This window comes from Pteronotus mesoamericanus, unplaced genomic scaffold (genome assembly GCF_021234165.1).
Source record: "Pteronotus mesoamericanus isolate MK-2021 breed Mesoamerican mustached bat unplaced genomic scaffold, CSHL_Meso_final contig_263, whole genome shotgun sequence".
Classification (NCBI taxonomy): domain Eukaryota; kingdom Metazoa; phylum Chordata; class Mammalia; order Chiroptera; family Mormoopidae; genus Pteronotus; species Pteronotus mesoamericanus.
Genome location: NW_026555112.1, coordinates 14,132,692 through 14,149,569, shown reverse-complemented (window position 1 = coordinate 14,149,569; position 16,878 = coordinate 14,132,692). Strand labels below are relative to the sequence as shown.

Genomic DNA, 16,878 nt, shown 5'->3' with positions numbered 1-16,878 from the left:
TGATATTCAGTAAAGTAGGTGTATTAAATGCATTTTCAACTTACAGACATCTTCAACTTATGATGGGTTTATTGGGATGTAACCCCATTATAAGTCAAGGAGAACCTGTACATCATGAAAAAAGTCAAAGGTCAGGTCACAAATATCTCACAATGAAGAAAATATTTGCAATATATAGAACTGATAAAGGACTGGTATCCAGAATATATAAAGAACTCCTACAAATCAATAAGAAAAACTCAAATAACCCAAATGATCAGGCATTTCCCAGAAGAGAAAATTCAAAAGGCTAATAAGCATGTGAAAAGATGCTCAACTGCATAAATAATTAGAGATATGCCAAATAAAACCAAATAGGAATCTATTATACATCTTCTGGGTTGGCAAAAATTAAGAAGTCTAAAAATATAAGTGTTAGGGAGAATGTAAATCAATGGGGACTCAAATAGTGCTGGTAGGAATGTACATTGAAAAAAACAATTTGTTATTTTTTCTCAAAGATGATTTTTTTCTTTTTAAAAAAATATTTTAATTTATTCATTTCTAAAGAGAGGGGAAGGGAGGGAGAAAGAGAGAGAGAGAGAGAGAGAAATATGGGTGTGTGAGAGAAACATCAATCTGTTGCCTCTCACACACCCCGACCAGGGAGCCAGCCTGCAACCCAGGCATGTGCCCTGACTGGGAATCAAACCAACGACCTTTTGGTTCACAGGCCGGCATTCAACCCACTGAGCCGCAGCAGCCAAGGCTCAAAGATGATTTTTTTTCATTCAATATTATTTTGTATTAGTTTCAGGTGTACAGCATAGTGGGTAGACAAGCATATACTTTATAAAAAGATGCTTATTCTTTTTCAAATTAAAAAAAAAGATTTTATTTATTTATTTTTAGAGGGGGGAACGGAGGGAGAATGAGAGGGAGAGAAACATTGATTGGTTACTTCTCCTGAGCCCCCAAATAGGGACCTGGCCAGCAACCCAGACATGTGCCCTGACCAGGGATCGAACTGGCAACCTTTAGGTTCACAAGCTAGTGCTCAATCCACTGAGCCACACCAGCCAGGGCAAGATGTTCGTTCTTATACTCCACAACCTAGAAGTCTCACTGCTAGGTATATACTCTAGAAAAACTCAAACTTATACAGGAGACTAATAAAATAATGTTCATAGCAACAATGTTTATAATAGCAAAAAAATCATAAATCCATCAACAGAATAGATAAATTATGATATATTTACACAGTGGCACATTATATTACAGTGAAAGTGTATAAACTCCAGTTACCTGCAACAATATGGATAAATCTTGGCAATGTCATATTCAGTGAGAAAACAAACGTGTACCAAGGGCTACATATAATATTATATAATATATTACAACATAATAAAATACAGTATAATATATCATTATAATATGTAACATAATTTTTATTATATTGAAAATAAGCAAGACTAAACAACATATTTATTGTTTAAGCTTATATTCATTAGTGAGAAAACTGTACTTAAAAACAACGGAGGAAAAAATACGATAAAAAGTTCTAAAAAATAAAATAAAAACAATGTGATATTTTTGCCCTGGCTGGTATGGCTCAGTTGGAGCATTGTCCCATAACCAAAAGGTTGCAGGTTTGATTCCTTTCAGGGTACATATCTAGTTTGCAGGTACAATTGCCAATGTGGGTGTGTATGGGAGGCAACCAATTTATGTTTCTTTCTCCCTACCCCTCTCAAAAAGCACTGAAAAAATGTCTTCGGTGAGGATAAAAAAAAACAACACACACAATGGAATTATTTTTGAAACTGGGAAGCCAGTCATTATTGGGAGAGGAGTCAGGGGGATGGTAGGATGGGGACCACAAAGATGCAAGTATATGTATATTTAAAGATACCAAAGTTAAAAGAGAGTACTAGCCAGATGTAGGGGGGAAAAAAAAAAAAGATGACTTCAAGGTTTTTGTCCTGATCAACTGGAAGAATTGAGATGTCATTTGTTAAGAGAGGAAGTGTGGAGGGAGGGGCAGATTTGCAAGTCTGGGATAAGGGAAGGGGCTAGGTAGAGACAAAAATTTAGAGGTCATCTGTAAAAATAATATTTAAAGGCCAGAGACTGAATATATCCCTTGGGGTGTGACCACAGATAGAGAGCCACGATGTGGCAGTCAGGGAGATAAAGAGAAACTGGCAAAGGAGAAAGAAGATCCAGTGTGGGAGGACACAATACAGGGCAGGGTACCATGATAAAAGTCAGGTAAGAAAGTGTCTCTGGCCCTGGCTGATGTGGTTCAGTGGATTGAGTGCAGGCCTGCAAACCGAAAGGTCTCTGGTTCAATTCCTGGTCAGGGTAGGTCAGGGCACATGGCTCGGTTGCAGGCCAGGTCCCCTGTTGGGGGCATGCGAGGGGCAACTGATGATCAATGTATCAATCACATTGATGTTTCTCTCCTTCTCTTTCTCCCTCCCCTTCCCTCCCTCTAAAAGTAAATAAATAAAACCTTTTTTTTTAAAAGTGTTTCTAGAAGGGGACATGATCGCCTATATCAAAGGCTGCTGATCACCAAGTAAAATGACACTGATAATTGACATTGGGACTTGGAAACATGGAAGCCCCAGGTAGCCTTGGGAAGAGGAATTTCAACGGGGTAGTCTGGGCACAAGAGAGATTTGGGAGCACATTCATACATCAGAATATTATGAGGCTGTGTGAAAGAATGAAGAAGCTCCCTATTCATTGATATGGGAAGATAGCAAGGATACATTGTTAAGTCAAAAGAGACAGATGTAGAACAGTCTACATGATATGTCAAATTTTATGTAAAAATACACTGGGGGAATAAAAATGTATATTACTATTTGCTTGTGTATGCATAAAGAAATTCTAGAAGAATACACAGAAACTAGTCACTCTGAGGGCAGGGATAGGAAAGATGGTGGGCAGGGGCGAGAATGAGAACTTTCTTTATATACGGGGTCCGGGACAAAAAACACCCCTTTTTATTACAAAATCATGAACATGTAATTGTGTATCATAACAATATCATACTCAAGCACACCATATGACATTTTAGGTGAAATGTTCAAGTTGAAACTATAAATTATTACACCCATATTATTATCCTACCAAACACACCCAAGCAGGTGTTACTTCTGCCAGACTCTGTACATTTTAATATATTGAAAATTTTTTTCACTTGTGAATGTATTACCCATTAAAATAATGAATTACAAAAATTAAATAGTTTCAGTTAATAAAAGAGAGAGAAAGAATGGGAGAAGTGGAAGAGATGGCGAAGGGAGGCTATCTTCCGAGATGTTTTGCTGTAAAGGGAAGCAGAAGGGCAGATGCTGGAGGGGGACATGGAGCTAAGAAGGGTTTGTTTAAAGCTGTGGGGAATGACAGCATGCGTAACAGGCTGCTGGGAACAATCAAGCAGAGAGGAGGGAGAGGGAGGGACAGTCCCTGGAGTGAAGACATCGGTGATTAAAAAGGCCTGGTACCTCCCCCGAGAAAGAGAGGGGGGGAAGAGATGTGGTGGTGGAAATGGGAAGTTCTCTTCTGTCTGCTTCTATTTCCTCAGGAAAACAGAAAGCAAGATCATCAGCTGAGATGAGAAGAGTTCAGAAGGACATTGGACATTGGAAGACAGGAAACAGACAGAAATTTACCCTGACAAAGACTGGCACCCCTCAGTGAGCCCAGAGATAATGATAAAGAGACTACAGAGCCAGACACAGGGAATTTATGGACCGTGGAGTGTGGGAAGGTCCTCAAATGATCTGAAGACTCATTTATCACTGTATTTCATTGTCTCCCTCACTAGATTCTAAATTGCAAGAGACAGTGATGGCTTTGTTCTTGTTCTCCACTGTATCCCAAGCCTGTAGTTTAGTACCCAGCATGTAGTAGGTGTTCAAAAAAAGAGTCATTGAATAAATGAATGAATAAAAATACTAGAAATAGTTGATAATGACTCCAAGTTCTTAGTATAAAAGACACTTACTTTGGTAGTAAATGACCTGCACCCATCACATAATGAGTCCTCTTACTGCACGTCCTCAGGATGCACCGGGGCGCACCGAGGCCCAGGATTGGGTGTGATTTGTGCATCCTGCCTCCCATGGCCCAGTCCACATCCAATGTGCACTGTGTTTCCCACTGGGAGGCACGCAGAAGACGGCTCACTCCCTGCTGTTCTGCCCTCAGAATGAAGGGCTGTCAGGGACATACAAGCAGGAGGGCAGCCACTGCAGATGCTGGTCAGAACAGCAGGCTTCCTTCCGGGAGGCGGGAGTGCAAAGCTAATGGCAGTAATAGTGCAGGGGATGAAGGGCAATTGTCTGAGGCGGGTGTGGGTGTGAGCAGAAACTCAGTCACAAAAGCATTGTGCACAGGTCACAGAGCAGAAATCAGGGAGGCCAGGAAGACAGAGGAAAGGCAGGGGGAGGGCAGGGGACAGAAGGAAGGGTTCCAGTGGGTAGGGGTCCCAGGTGAAGTTCGCTAAGCCATAAATATTGAGCATATGTATGCCAAGCCCTGAAGTAGGTTATAGGGGAACAAAACAAATGAGATCTTTGTTTTCTAGTATATGTGGGGTGGGGGAACAGACAATAAACAGTAAACAAATATAAGATCATTTCAGAGAGTGAGATGAGTTGGAAAGAATGACACATATAGATGAAATAGAGTAGGTAGTTTAATGACAAGAAGGAGCCAACCAGGTAAAAGTGAGAGTGAGGGGGGCACAAAAGTTTCCAGAAACAGGGAATCAAAAATGCAGGGGTGCTAAGAGAATGCTTTTGGGTGTTCTAAAACATCAAGAAGTCCAATCTGGCAGGAACATTGTTGGAACATTGTTGGATCATTGAGGAGGAACACAAGTTGAAGGGCCTTTCCTAACAAGGAGTTCAGTGAAAAGGCGTTCAAATATTTTAAGCAGGGAAGAGAATTCTGAAGACTGGTTTGTAAAGGGCAAGGGCAGGATCAAGGGAACAGCTAGGAAGCTATCGCACTATTCCAGATGAGAGATGATGGTTTGGATCATGACGAGAGCAGCAAAGTTGGAGAGAAGCGGATGGATTCAGGATATATTTTGAATGTGGAGCTCATGGGACTTGCTGGTGAATTAGATACAGGGTAGGAATTAGTAAGAAAAGGGAAAGGGAGGAAGGACGTTTCCTAGGTTTTCAGCCTGAAAAAGTGGGATAGGGAACCCTGGGAGAGAAATGAATTGGCCAGGAGAGAATTCGAGACGTATTTCAGCTGCATTAGCTTCACGTGGCTATTAGACATCCAAGTGGAGATGTCAAGTAGGCTGTTGGATAAATGAGTCTGAAGCTCTGCATATAAATTTAGGACTCTCTGACATTTACATAGTGTTTAAGCCCTGGGACTGGATGACATCACTGGACAGAGAATGTGGAAAGACAAGAGGGTCAAGGACTAAGTCCTCAGAAGCCCAGACATTTAGAGGTCGAGCAGAAAAAGACTGAGAAGGAAAAGCTAGTGAGGTCGGAAGGAAACAAGGAGAGTGTGGTGTCCTAGAAGTACAACCCAAATAAAACCGGGTTGTGATAGACTGGGGTGGGATGGGCTGAGAGTGAGGGCAGGGGAAGCTACTTTTGATAGAGAGGTCAGGAAAGGCCTTCTGGAAAAGGTGACATTGGATCTGAGTGAAATATTAATGAAAAGAATGAGTCATTGGTAAAAGCCAGGGGGAAAATGGTCCAGGCACAGGGAATAGCAAGTGTGAAGACCTTGTGGCCAGTTAAGCTCCTCTAGTTCTAGAAACACAGATCAGGTCTAGTGTAGCTGGGGCATTAACTGTTAGGAAAAAGAAATCAGAGAGCTACCTAGGGGCTAGTCATATAGAGCCTTGTAAGTCACAGTAAAGAGTTTGGATATTCTGAGTGCTAGATAAACTGAGAAATGTGACTTGAACTACCTATTTTAAAGATAATCGGATTGCTTTGGAGACAATGCATTGTTGCATCGCCAGAGTGGAATCGGGGGATCCAGTTATTGGGATAATCCAAGGATGGTGCGAGGTCTTCGCTGCCACCCCCACCTTGCTCCCCACTCCTCACTCTCCACCAGGAGTGAAACAGAGTTGGGGACACAGAGTCTCAGAAACTAAGGTAACCATGGGTGTCTATGGTGTTGGGGTGACAGGGTGGAGAAGCCCACCATCAAAACCCAGGGAATCGGGTTGTCGCTCACCCTGCGCCGCCCTCTCCATCCTTCCACCTGGGACACAGCTGAGCGCGCCTCCCGTGGTGCGGCAGCGGGAGGGTTAAACCGTGTGGCCTGCAGGCGGGAGGAGGAGAGGCGGAGACCGAGCGCTCGGAGGTGCCGAGCCGAGCCCCGCCGAGCCGAGCGCAGCGCGAGCCGAGCCGAGCCGAGCCGAGCATCTCCCGCCGCCGCCGCCGCCGCCCCGCGCCCCAGGCGCCCGCCCCCCACCCTCTCCAGCACCCCGCTGCCGGCCAAACCCCCTGACCATGCCCCGTGCCCCACCCGCTCCCGCGACCCCCCAGCCCCGCTCAGCCCTGAGCGTTCGCAGCTGTCGCGCCGCCGCGCCAGGCTTGCAGGTGAGTGAAAGGGACCCCCACGCCCCCACCCGAGGGAGCCCGGCCCTACCCTTCCGGACTCCGAGTCTTTCGCTCCCGCCCCTCCCGGCGCGGTCCCTCACCCGAGCTCCAGCCTCCATCCCCGAAGCGCTCCTTCCCTGCCGTGCTCTCCATCCCTCCTCCGATCCCAGCTCCATCCTGCCCTTCTAGCGCAGTGGTCACCGTCCCCGCGGCTGCCTCCATCCTGCCTTCGGCTCAGGCTTCTGGCATCTCCTGCTTCGGGATCCCTGTCTGTTCTGGGTGCTCCCTCCCTCCGAATCCCTTCTCCGACCTCCTGGTCCTCGTTTTCTCCCCCGACCTCCTGGTCCTCGTTTTCTCCCCCGACCTCCTGGTCCTCATTTTCTCTCCGACTCTCGCTGCTTTCCAGCCCTGAGCGGGGAGCGCGGGTCCGTGAGAGGGGTGGGCTGGGGCAACGCTAGAGATGGGGCCGGGATCCCCCACCCCAAGGCTCCCGCCCCACCCCCATCTCGTCTCCTGCGCACAACAGGTCCGTGAGGCGCGAGGAGAGGGTGGGGGTGGCGCGCCAGCCTGGGGACTGCGGGCTTCCTGGAAGGGGTAGCTAAAGGGGGTTCGGGTCCGGGGACTGGAGCTGACGTCAGGGGGAAGGGGTGATGCACAAGACGAAGAGGCAAGTGGGTCCTGGAGTCAACTGGCCGTAGATGTCCCTGTGAGCCCTTCTCCGCTTCACTGCTTCGCTCATACACTCCTTACTCCCTCCCTCCAGCTTCGTTCCCTTCTCGTCCCTCTCTCCCTTCTTCCCACCGTGCCCCGACCCTATCTCCTCCCGTAGCTCCACATCCCTTTACATCGAAAGAAACAATTTCCAACTCCTCCATCTTTGCTGTCCCAGTCTTCGGTCCCCGATCCCTTCCCCTTCTCATTTGGTCCACGGTATTACGCTACCTCCTTTCCCATTTCCTTTCTCCCCAGCCCTGCTCTTCTCCACCCCTTTCTCCCTTTCCCTTCTACTGTCTCACCTTCCCTTCCTGCCTGGACGTTTGCCTTCCTCCCTTGCCCTTCCCCCTTCTCCCCCTGTTCCTGTGACCCCCTTCACCCTCTTTCCCTCCCTGACCTTTAACTCATCTTGTTCTTCAGCATCCTCCAAGCTTCCAGTCTTCTATACCCGCCCCCGTTCTGTTCTCTTTCAGGACTGACTCCTGTCCCTCACCCTGTGTTCTCTACTGGCTTCCTCTTCACCCTTCTCCCCACTTCTCACTCCTAACCCATCTTCCTTTCCGGGCCCTTCACCCCTTCACATCTGTCTCCAATGCCCACTTCCCCATTCCCTTCCCTTCCCTTCCCCAGACTTTCCAATCTTATTTCCGTTGTTCTCTGAGAGTTCTTAATGTACAGGTTTAGACCTAGAATCCAGAGGACGCAGGGCGTCATACCCCCATTCACTCTGGGGAGCCCTCCCGCCCCACCCCCCTCACTCCACCCCAGTCATCCAGCACCCTCAACCCTGAAAGCATGTCCTTCCTCTTTCAAAACCAAGTATCCTGATTCTCCCAGGGTTCTTTACCCAGGAAACCTAATTTAAGGAGGTAGCTTCTCCTGATTTCTGTCTCTCTTCAAAGGGTACCTGTGCATTTGGATAATTAAACATTGAGCAAAAATTAGCCCTGGCTGATGTGGCTCAGTGGATTGAGTGCCAGCCAGCGAACTAAAAGGTCACCGGTTTGATTCCCAGTCAAGGCACATGCGTAGGTTGCAGGCCAGGTCCCCAGCTGGAGGCATGCAGTCTCTTGCACATTGATGTTTCTCTCCCTTTCTTTCTCCCTCCCTTAACCTCTCTCTAAAAGAAAATAAATAAAATCGTTTAAAAACTTGAGTAAAAATTATATTTTGTAGTTTTCCTCCCACTCACCTCTCTCTTTCCTTCCATCCCTCCATCTCTTCTTCTCCTTTTAAAGATGCAGATTCCTGGGGCCAATCATAAGAGAAATGCCTGGGACTACAGGTGGGATGGGCAGGCTGGGATCCTTCCAGTGGACACACACCACACACATGTTCAGACTCACTCACTCAGATTGACTTCCTCTTCCCTCCCCCATTCTCAGATTCCCTCCCTAGCGGTAGGTACATGAGGAATCACAAGGTTCTTTGCTCTATATTAAGATTCAAGAAAAGCTTGGAGCTGTGGGCAGGGGAAGTGAGAAGGAAACCCTGAAAAGTGCGAGTAGACCCTGGGTGGGGAGGTAACAGCAACCTGGGGAGTTGTAGAGAGGGGCTGGGGTCTAGACAGGGAGCCGCTCTGGGAGTTTTCCCCCCAGAGGGTGCTCAGCAGCAGTGGATCCTGAGTGGCAGCGGCATAGCTGGCATGCAGCAGCCTGGGAGGGGAGATGGGGTAGAACTGGTGGGTGATGGGCTGGGGAAGTACACAGGGCAGGGAGGGTGGTGATGTGACAACCCCTTCTCTCTCCCAGTAAAGGCTGAAAATCTGGGTCACAGCTGAGGAAGATCTGGAACATGGAGTCCAGGATGTGGTAAGTTTGGCACAGCAGTGGGGGCTTGTAGGCCACTCTCCCTGAGGCCTTGGCCCTTTCCTCCCTAGGCCCACCAAGGGCCTGCCGTCCTAAGGCCTAGACCCTAGGAAGACAGACGATGAGGCTGTCTTTCCAAGGCCTACCTGCTTTTGCAGAGAGACCTGGAGAGAGGCAGCTGGGGGTCTCTGGTGTGAGCCTGTCCTGTCCTCCCCACACGTAGGCCCAGGATGGGCTTCTGTCTCACCCTCTCTTTCTCCCTTTTTGCAGGCCTGCACTGCTGCTGTCCCACCTCCTCCCTCTCTGGCCACTGCTGTTGCTGCCCCTCCCACCGCCTGCTCAAGGCTCCTCCTCCTCCTCCTCCTCCTCCCCCCGCACCCCACCAGCCCCAGCACGGCCCCCATGTGCCCGGGGAGGCCCCTCGGCCCCACGCCATGTGTGTGTGTGGGAACGGGCACCACCACCAAGTCGATCCCCTCGGGTCCCAAGATCTAGGCGGCAAATCCTGCCAGGCACGGCTCCCCCGGCCACCCCCTCAGGCTTTGAAGAGGGGCCACCCTCATCCCAGTACCCCTGGGCTATTGTATGGGGCCCTACAGTTTCTCGAGAGGATGGGGGAGACCCTAACTCTGCCAATCCTGGATTTCTGCCCCTGGACTATGGTTTTGCAGCCCCCCATGGGCTGGCCACCCCACACCCCAACTCAGACTCCATGCGGGGTGATGGAGATGGGATCATCCTTAGAGAGGCACCTGCCACCCTGCGGCCATTCTTATTTGGGGGCCGTGGGGAAGGTGAGTGGGAGTGGGAGAGGCTGGTAGGGATATGAGGGCGGGGAGGCTGGTTGAAGACTCAAAGGCCAGCAAGAGAGACCTTGTCTGTAGGCTCCTTCCACAAATGTGTCAGGCACTGTGCTTGCACAGGAGGCGGGGGTGAAGATGCCTCTGCGCCCTCGAGCTCAGGTCTGCTGGAGAAGGCAGATGTGTAAACACGTGGGGATGTCAACATAATAAGTGCCCTACTAGAGGCGCGTACAGCATGTTTTTAAGAAAAGAGAAGGGAGAGACCTCTTCTGCCTCGGGATCAGGACACTTTCCAAGAATTGGCATTTGAACTGAGCCCGGAAAACAGAGTGGGTGTATTCCATGCCGAGGAACACCACGGGTGAAAGGAACTCCAGGGCAACATCTTGGCTCAGGGAGTGCGGAGACAGGGCCAGTGGTTTGGGGGTAAGGCCAGGGCAGCTAGGGATGTTTCCACCCCGTGGTTTCATTACAAAAGCAGGTTCTCTCTGACCTTGCAGCCCGCTCCTCATCATATGTATAGAGGTGTGAGAAAGCGGAGAAGGATTTCGGAGGAAAAGAACTAAAAATTCTGGGTAAAGCTGATGAATAGAATAAAGGGGGTGCTCTACAAAGAGGGGAGCAAAATGGATTCACATTGGCAGCCCTCAAGCTTACTGAGCCCACAGCCTAGCTCCATTCCCACTCCCTCTTGGCTCCTACCACCTGGAGCCTCCCTGAAACTTTCTTCCCACCCCAAGCAGGTGTGGACCCCCAGCTCTATGTCACAATTACCATCTCCATCATCATTGTTCTCGTGGCCACTGGCATCATCTTCAAGTTCTGGTAAGCTGGGGGGACGAGGGTGCTGGCAGAGAAGGACTGAATGTATGGCTAGAAGGAGGGAAGGAGCAAGGGCATCGATTTTGCTGGGGGTGGGATAGTAAGTGGTCAAATAAGGCTAGACCTTGGGGAAAGGTAGTTAAGGATTTGTGTTGGGGGAGACAGTGAGAAACTAGGGCAGATTCCTTCTCCCAGGGAAATAAAAGGATAATGGGAGAGGTGGGGGATTGTTTATGTGCACTGGGGGTTTTGGTGGGTATCCCTTGTCTCCGTTTCCTCCAAGACAGAGAAAACTGGCCCAGTCTGTAGAGCCCCTCCTTAGGGCTGCCTGGGAAGGAGGGAGCAAATCTGGAGCTTTCTTTGCATGCATTTAGTAATGGGTCACTCAGTCCTTCACACCTTACCAGAGAATCATTAGACTAACATGTCTAGGTCATTAGCTGACTTCGAACTAGAGCTAAACCTGCCAAGGCACGTGCTGAGGGGAGAAATGGTTCTTCTGGGTATGCATGGGGGAGGAGGCAATTTTGGGGGACTCTCCCTGTTGGTGGAGAGGAAGTACTAATTCTGTGGATCTGGACCAGGTTGGGAGGATGGTTTAGATCCCAGAGCCCCAGGGAATCAGGGTAGGGGAAGTGGTTTTATGGACACTTGGTCTTAGGGGCCAGTTTCTCTGCTGTAAGATGTTAGAGGTGCCTGAGGGAGGCTGTGGGTGACCTGCCCTGTAGGTCCAGGATGGGGGCTTCTTAAGTTTATGATAGAACCTCTTCCCTTATGGTGCACCAGCTGGGACCGCAGCCAGAAGCGGCGCAGGCCCTCAGGACAGCAAGGTGCCCTGAGGCAGGAGGAGAGCCAGCAGCCACTGACAGACCTGTCCCCAGCCGGGGTCACTGTGCTGGGGGCCTTCGGGGACTCACCCACCCCCACCCCTGACCATGAGGAGCCCAGAGGGGGACCCAGGCCTGGGATGCCCCAGCCCAAAGGGGCTCCAGCCTTCCAGTTGAACCGGTGAGGGCCAGGGCAAAATGATGGGAGGGTGAGGAGGGGAGGCTCTTTAGGTCTCTGGAGCTGTGGTTGGGGGTACTCCTTCCTGGGCGGGTGGGAAGGCGGTAGGCCTGGCCCCCCCCAGAGCCCCTGGCTTTCCTTTCCAGCCTGGCTCCTGGCCCTCCCAAGGAGCCTGGACCTCTCCTTTCTGGAGAGACTCTCCCTTCTCCTGCTTTCTGTGGATCTGTGTCCTGTTCTCATGCTGCCATTTAACTCCAGCTCTGCCCTCTTAACCTTGATTCCTTTTGTCTTAGACTCCCCTTTTGATTCTGGCTTACCCCGTGTTTCCTGACTGTGCCCTTTCCCTCTTCCTCTCAGGATTCCCCTGGTGAATCTGTGATGCCCACCAATGGTGGGGTGCCACCAAGCAGGAGGCCGAGGGGCCCGCATAGCGACCGTCCCACTGAGGGCGGGGTAGCTGTGGGAGCTGGGCTGCAGGTGCCCCCTGGCTCCTGCCCTTGCCCACCGCCCTGGAACACTCGCTGGCCCCCAGTCAATCCTACCTGCTCACCCTCCTTTAAGTGGGGACCACACATATTTGTGGTTTCTGGTTCCCCATGCCCACCCTTGCACACTCACATGAAAGCCTTGCACACTCACCTCCACCCTCACGGGCCATTGCGCACACTCATGCTCTTGTGCAGCCAGTCTTCTGCACCTGCTTCCCATGCACCTCTCCCCTCGGTGGACCCCTCACATTCTTCCTTTTGTTTCACATTTTTCACTCCCCTCTTCCCGCATTCCGTGCCCCCTCAGTCACTCAGCGGTCAGTGAGTGACTTTAGCATTTCCTCTCACGTGCATTTCCTGACCGCATGCAGTGATGCTGCGTTTCGTGCCCACACTCTGTTTCATGAACACCCACTGATCTAATTTCTGTGGCTCCTGCATGCTGCCCCAGAGGTTGGTGGGAGGTGAGCTGGGGGCTCCTCGTGCCCCCATCTGTCATGGTCCTCTCCCGTTCCATGTCATGTGTTCCGCTGTCTTCATCACCCCACTCCATGGGTGCTCTCATTACACTGAGGGCTCTCCCATAAGAATGGGGGTAGTGAGGCCCCACACTTCTCCCCCACCCCACTGCTAAATTCTGTTGTCTGGGAGATGGGTTTTGGGGAGTCACCTGCTGCACTACATGAGAAAGGGGCTCCCATATGCCCTTCCCTTCCTCCTAAGTCCCTTTTGTCTTATCTGTCCTGGCTGTCTGTATATGTGTCACTCTCTGGAATTCAAAGCCCCCTGAGCCAGTCCTCCACTTCCCGGCCTCCCTCAGGGCCTCCCGATTCCACTGAGGTTGGCAGGGACTGTAGGCAGCTGGTTCAAGGCCATCGGGAGCTCTACCTCCCAATCTACTCCTCCCCTTCCTGGGCTCCTTAACGTCTCTCCTTCCCTACCTCCTTTGTTCTTCCACTTATTACTTTTGCCCCCCACCCGCACCCCAGGTTTGTCCCTACTTCTCATATTTTTTTCCACCCTCCTTCCTTCTTCCTCTCTTACCTGGCTCCTATGCTGTGATATATATTTTTGTATTATCTCTTCTTGTGGTGATAATCTTGAATTCTTGTGGGATGTAAGTTTCAAAATTTTCAAATAAAGCCTTTGCAAGATACCTGAGTCCCCTGGTTCTGTTTTATGAGCCCTGTAGAGTGCACGGCAGGTGAGGCAATGGGTAGCCAACAGGGAGAAAGAGAAGGATGAGCAGAGGAGCCCCTTCAAACTCCATGTGACCTGGGCTGCCCTGACCGGGAGTTGAGGTGAGGGACTTTAACTGAGGACTAGATGGAAGGAAGAGAAACTAAGGATGCGGTCCTGAGCAGGAGCAGCCAGAGCAAGAGAAACTGGAAGAGTGGCTTGCCTGTCACTTGCCAGTGAAGGTCAAGAGAGACCATGTGAAAAGAGACAGAAGAAAAGGGCAAATTCCATAGAAGGACAGGCAATGGAGCAAGCAAGAAAAGGAAGAAGAGAGAGCTGATAAGACAGACGGAGGATGAAGGGTCAAAGAAGAGAAAAATGGAGCAATGGGAAAGAGGCTGCCTTGCTTGGTTTATTTTCAGCCATGCTCCCTAATCTGCCTCCCCCATGGATGCCCCCCAAAAGCTGTGCAGCATTAGAAACCCTGTGGTTAACACTCATAAGCTTTCCCCACTCTGCCTTCTCTGATAGTGTGGGGGTGGAATCAAGGGGTACGTTTTTTGGAGGGAACCCAGGCTACCCAGCTGGGATCAGTCACCTCTGAGCCGTCAATTCCAGGTTTGGCTCTTGTAACAGCCCTGCAAAAGCCCACAAACACATCAGCCTCTCAGCTGTTGCTAGGCTATGTTGCCATGGTAACCACCCAGGTCCCATTTCTCCCCCCACCCCCATCTGTGCCCCACTTGCTCCCTGGAAATGGGGAGCTCCAGGGAAGAGAGGAGACTGGAATGTGTGAAAAGGCAGTCTGGGCTGCCCTGGGCTGTGTACTCCTCCCGGTGTTTATCTTTGCAGCTCAAATTAGGAATGCACATGGGTTGGTAGATGCGTATTTTTAGGTGTTGGAGAGCTTGACTGTGTCCTCAGGGAAGTATGGCTGAGTCTATGCAGCGCACAAAGGTGAGGGGGGAGAAGGTGGCATATTTCTCAGGACCAGAGCAGTGTATACATTCGGGGCATCAGACTCTCTAGGAAAAAGACAGACTGCTACAAAGGAAAGCAGCAGTGTGGGGCTAGGGAGCGATGAACCAACTAAAAGCAGAGGTACAAGGCAAACGCGTTGCTGAGGAGGGCTCAAAGGCAACCCAGGGGGGCCTAAGGGATCCCAGCGGGCCACTGGGGGACTGGAGGGTTGGATGGAACCTGAGGGTACAGGAAGAGGTGCTGGGGGGGTAGTGAGGGAGGGATTCAGGGAGGTAGGAGAAGCTTCATTAACCTTTCCCTTCTTTGCCCACAGGAATCTAGTCCTTGTCCTGGGCAGGGGAGGGAAGGGGTAAGGAGCTCAAGTGCCTGGGGAGCACACCCTGGCTCTATCACCTTCAGCAACTGTCTGCAGAGGGACCGTGTGACCCTGCAGCTCATCCATATGCAAAAGGCACACATGAAGGCCCCTAATGAAGAGGGAATTAATTATTGCCTGATTAGACTGCTGTTTCTCTAAATTTAAATAGATTAAAATACACCAGCAAGACACTGGAAATCCTCACCTGTTCCCTCTCCCTAAATGTCCTCTTCCCCGTAGAAAGTCAGATTGGGGAGAGGGAGGAGAAAGAAGAAACCCTAGTCTTCTGAGTTTTCCGAAAGGAATTACCCCAAACTAAATCACATAGTCACACTAATGGGGAAGCATCTTGAAGCCACAGGGAATGGATCCAAACCTTTCTCTCTCTTGGAGCTGAAACTGAAACTGGGGCCTTGCAGGTCCTCAGAAAGCTTCAAGGAAGTGGTAGAGCAGAGATTCACTGCCAAGGGACAGACCGGAACATAAAAAATGGCCATAGTGCTCCCCTGGTTTTTGGAGGCCACACATCACAGACACTACTGAGACCAGCGTCTCTCCTATGTATTGTACTTCCTTCACCTCCAGAGTTGTGTATCAAATGACTCAGCCAGGCTTCTCTACATGTTTTCCTGGAATGCTTACCATTGTGGCAGAGACCAAACCAGGGAATGGGGAAGCCCCCGGGAGGAGGGATCTCCTGGGCAGGGCTCTGGGTGGGGAAGCGATTCAAGGCGGTAACAGTGTGCCAGCTGGAAAGCCCCAGGCTAAAATTAACAGCCCTCTTCCCCCTACACCTCACATTTCTCTCTCTAAAGCTACTCTCTAAGGAGTTCAAGGAACTTAAAACTTGCTTCTTATGGCAAGGGCAGGAGCAGGACTTACAGTTGAAGACACTGAGGCCCAGGAAGTGCCTGTTACTGTAAGGAGGAAATGAGCTGGAGGAGAACCAGGACTTACAGTGATGACTACCCTTTTGCTCCCACCTTTCTACCTCAGCCCCCATTAATTTTTTAAATTTTATTTACTTATTTTTAGAGAGAGAAGGAGGGAGGGACAAAGAAAGGGAGAGAAACATCAGTGTGTGGTTGCCTCTCGTGCACCCCCCAACCAGGGACCTGGCCTGCAACCCAGGCACGTGCCCTGACTGGGAATCAAACCGGCAGCCCTTTGTTTCACAGGCTGGTGCTCAATCCACTGAGCCACACCAGCCAGGGCCAAAGTCAAGGTTTCTTGAATCATGGTTCTTCAACTCCTGCAGATACTGGTTCTGGTCACATCTGGGCCCTTAAGACCTTTATCATGCCTGCTGTTGCTACTGGGTTAACACAGACAAAGTGCAGAGCCCAAAAGTATGATAAAAAGAGTACATACTTAAAAAGATACAAAGAAGCTGTGGATGGGGAGAGGGTGGCTCCGTTGATTGCAGCATCAGTCCTGAACACAAAAAGTTTGTGGGTTCAATCCCCAGTCGGGGCACATACCTAGGTTTTGGATTCAATCAGGAGGCAGCCAATCATGTTTCTCTCTTCCATGGATGTTTCTCTCTCTCCCTTCTTCCCTCTCTCTAATGTCAATAAATGTATTTTAGGGTGATGATTTAAAAAAAAAGATACGAACAATTACAAGCCAAAGACATATCTTCTTAGATACTTACTTTAAATGCTTATTTTTAGGTGTTCTTTGCTACTTCCTTGCTGTGGCCTTGGAAAAAAATCACTTAAATCTTCAGTCTTATTTTCATAATTGTAAAATGAGCATTATAGTTATCTCTATTAGGCTTATTGTGCTCTCTAATCATGGGTCTGTTACTGTCAGTAGGAAGGGCTTCAATTCAGCCTCAGCCAAAACAGAGCTGTTCTGGCCATATCAGGGTGCAGGGAGTGACAGCATTCATTTACTCAAATAACACACAGTAGTCTCTCCTTATCTGCTGGGGATAAGTTCTAAGAACCCCCAAGGGATGTCTAAAATCTCAGATAGTACTGAACCCTATATATACTATGTTTTTTCCTATACATGCATACCTTTTTACTTAAAGGAAGCACTTCCTGGTTTTTGAATTGCCATATCTGAGTTGCCAGCATCAATACTGTTGTGCGTTCAGGCCATTATTAAGTAAACTAAGGGTTACTTGAA

At 49.7% G+C, this 16,878-nt stretch overlaps 1 protein-coding gene across 2 annotated transcripts; it reads left to right on the top strand.

The window, feature by feature from the left end:
- The first annotated feature begins 6,474 nt into the window (after positions 1 to 6,474).
- Positions 6,475 to 13,385, top strand: PIANP (PILR alpha associated neural protein). Of its 2 annotated transcripts, none has more exons than XM_054574485.1 (6): positions 6,475 to 6,584; positions 9,050 to 9,109; positions 9,377 to 9,900; positions 10,653 to 10,734; positions 11,518 to 11,739; positions 12,094 to 13,385. In XM_054574485.1, exons 2-6 carry the CDS (start codon positions 9,093 to 9,095, stop codon positions 12,113 to 12,115), a joined length of 867 nt encoding a protein of 288 aa, XP_054430460.1. In that variant the 5' UTR covers positions 6,475 to 6,584; positions 9,050 to 9,092; the 3' UTR covers positions 12,116 to 13,385. The 2 variants fall into 2 exon arrangements, with proteins under 2 accessions (XP_054430460.1, XP_054430461.1); XM_054574486.1 differs by having other exon boundaries at positions 6,524 to 6,584; positions 9,055 to 9,109.
- The last annotated feature ends 3,493 nt before the right edge of the window (positions 13,386 to 16,878 follow it).

Bases quoted from the DNA above. Each gene is read 5' to 3' on its own strand.
- PIANP (XM_054574485.1), top strand. The intron at 10,735-11,517 runs GTAAGCTGGGGG...ATGGTGCACCAG, and splicing joins GGCATCATCTTCAAGTTCTG to CTGGGACCGCAGCCAGAAGC. The intron at 11,740-12,093 runs GTGAGGGCCAGG...TCTTCCTCTCAG, and splicing joins CCAGCCTTCCAGTTGAACCG to GATTCCCCTGGTGAATCTGT.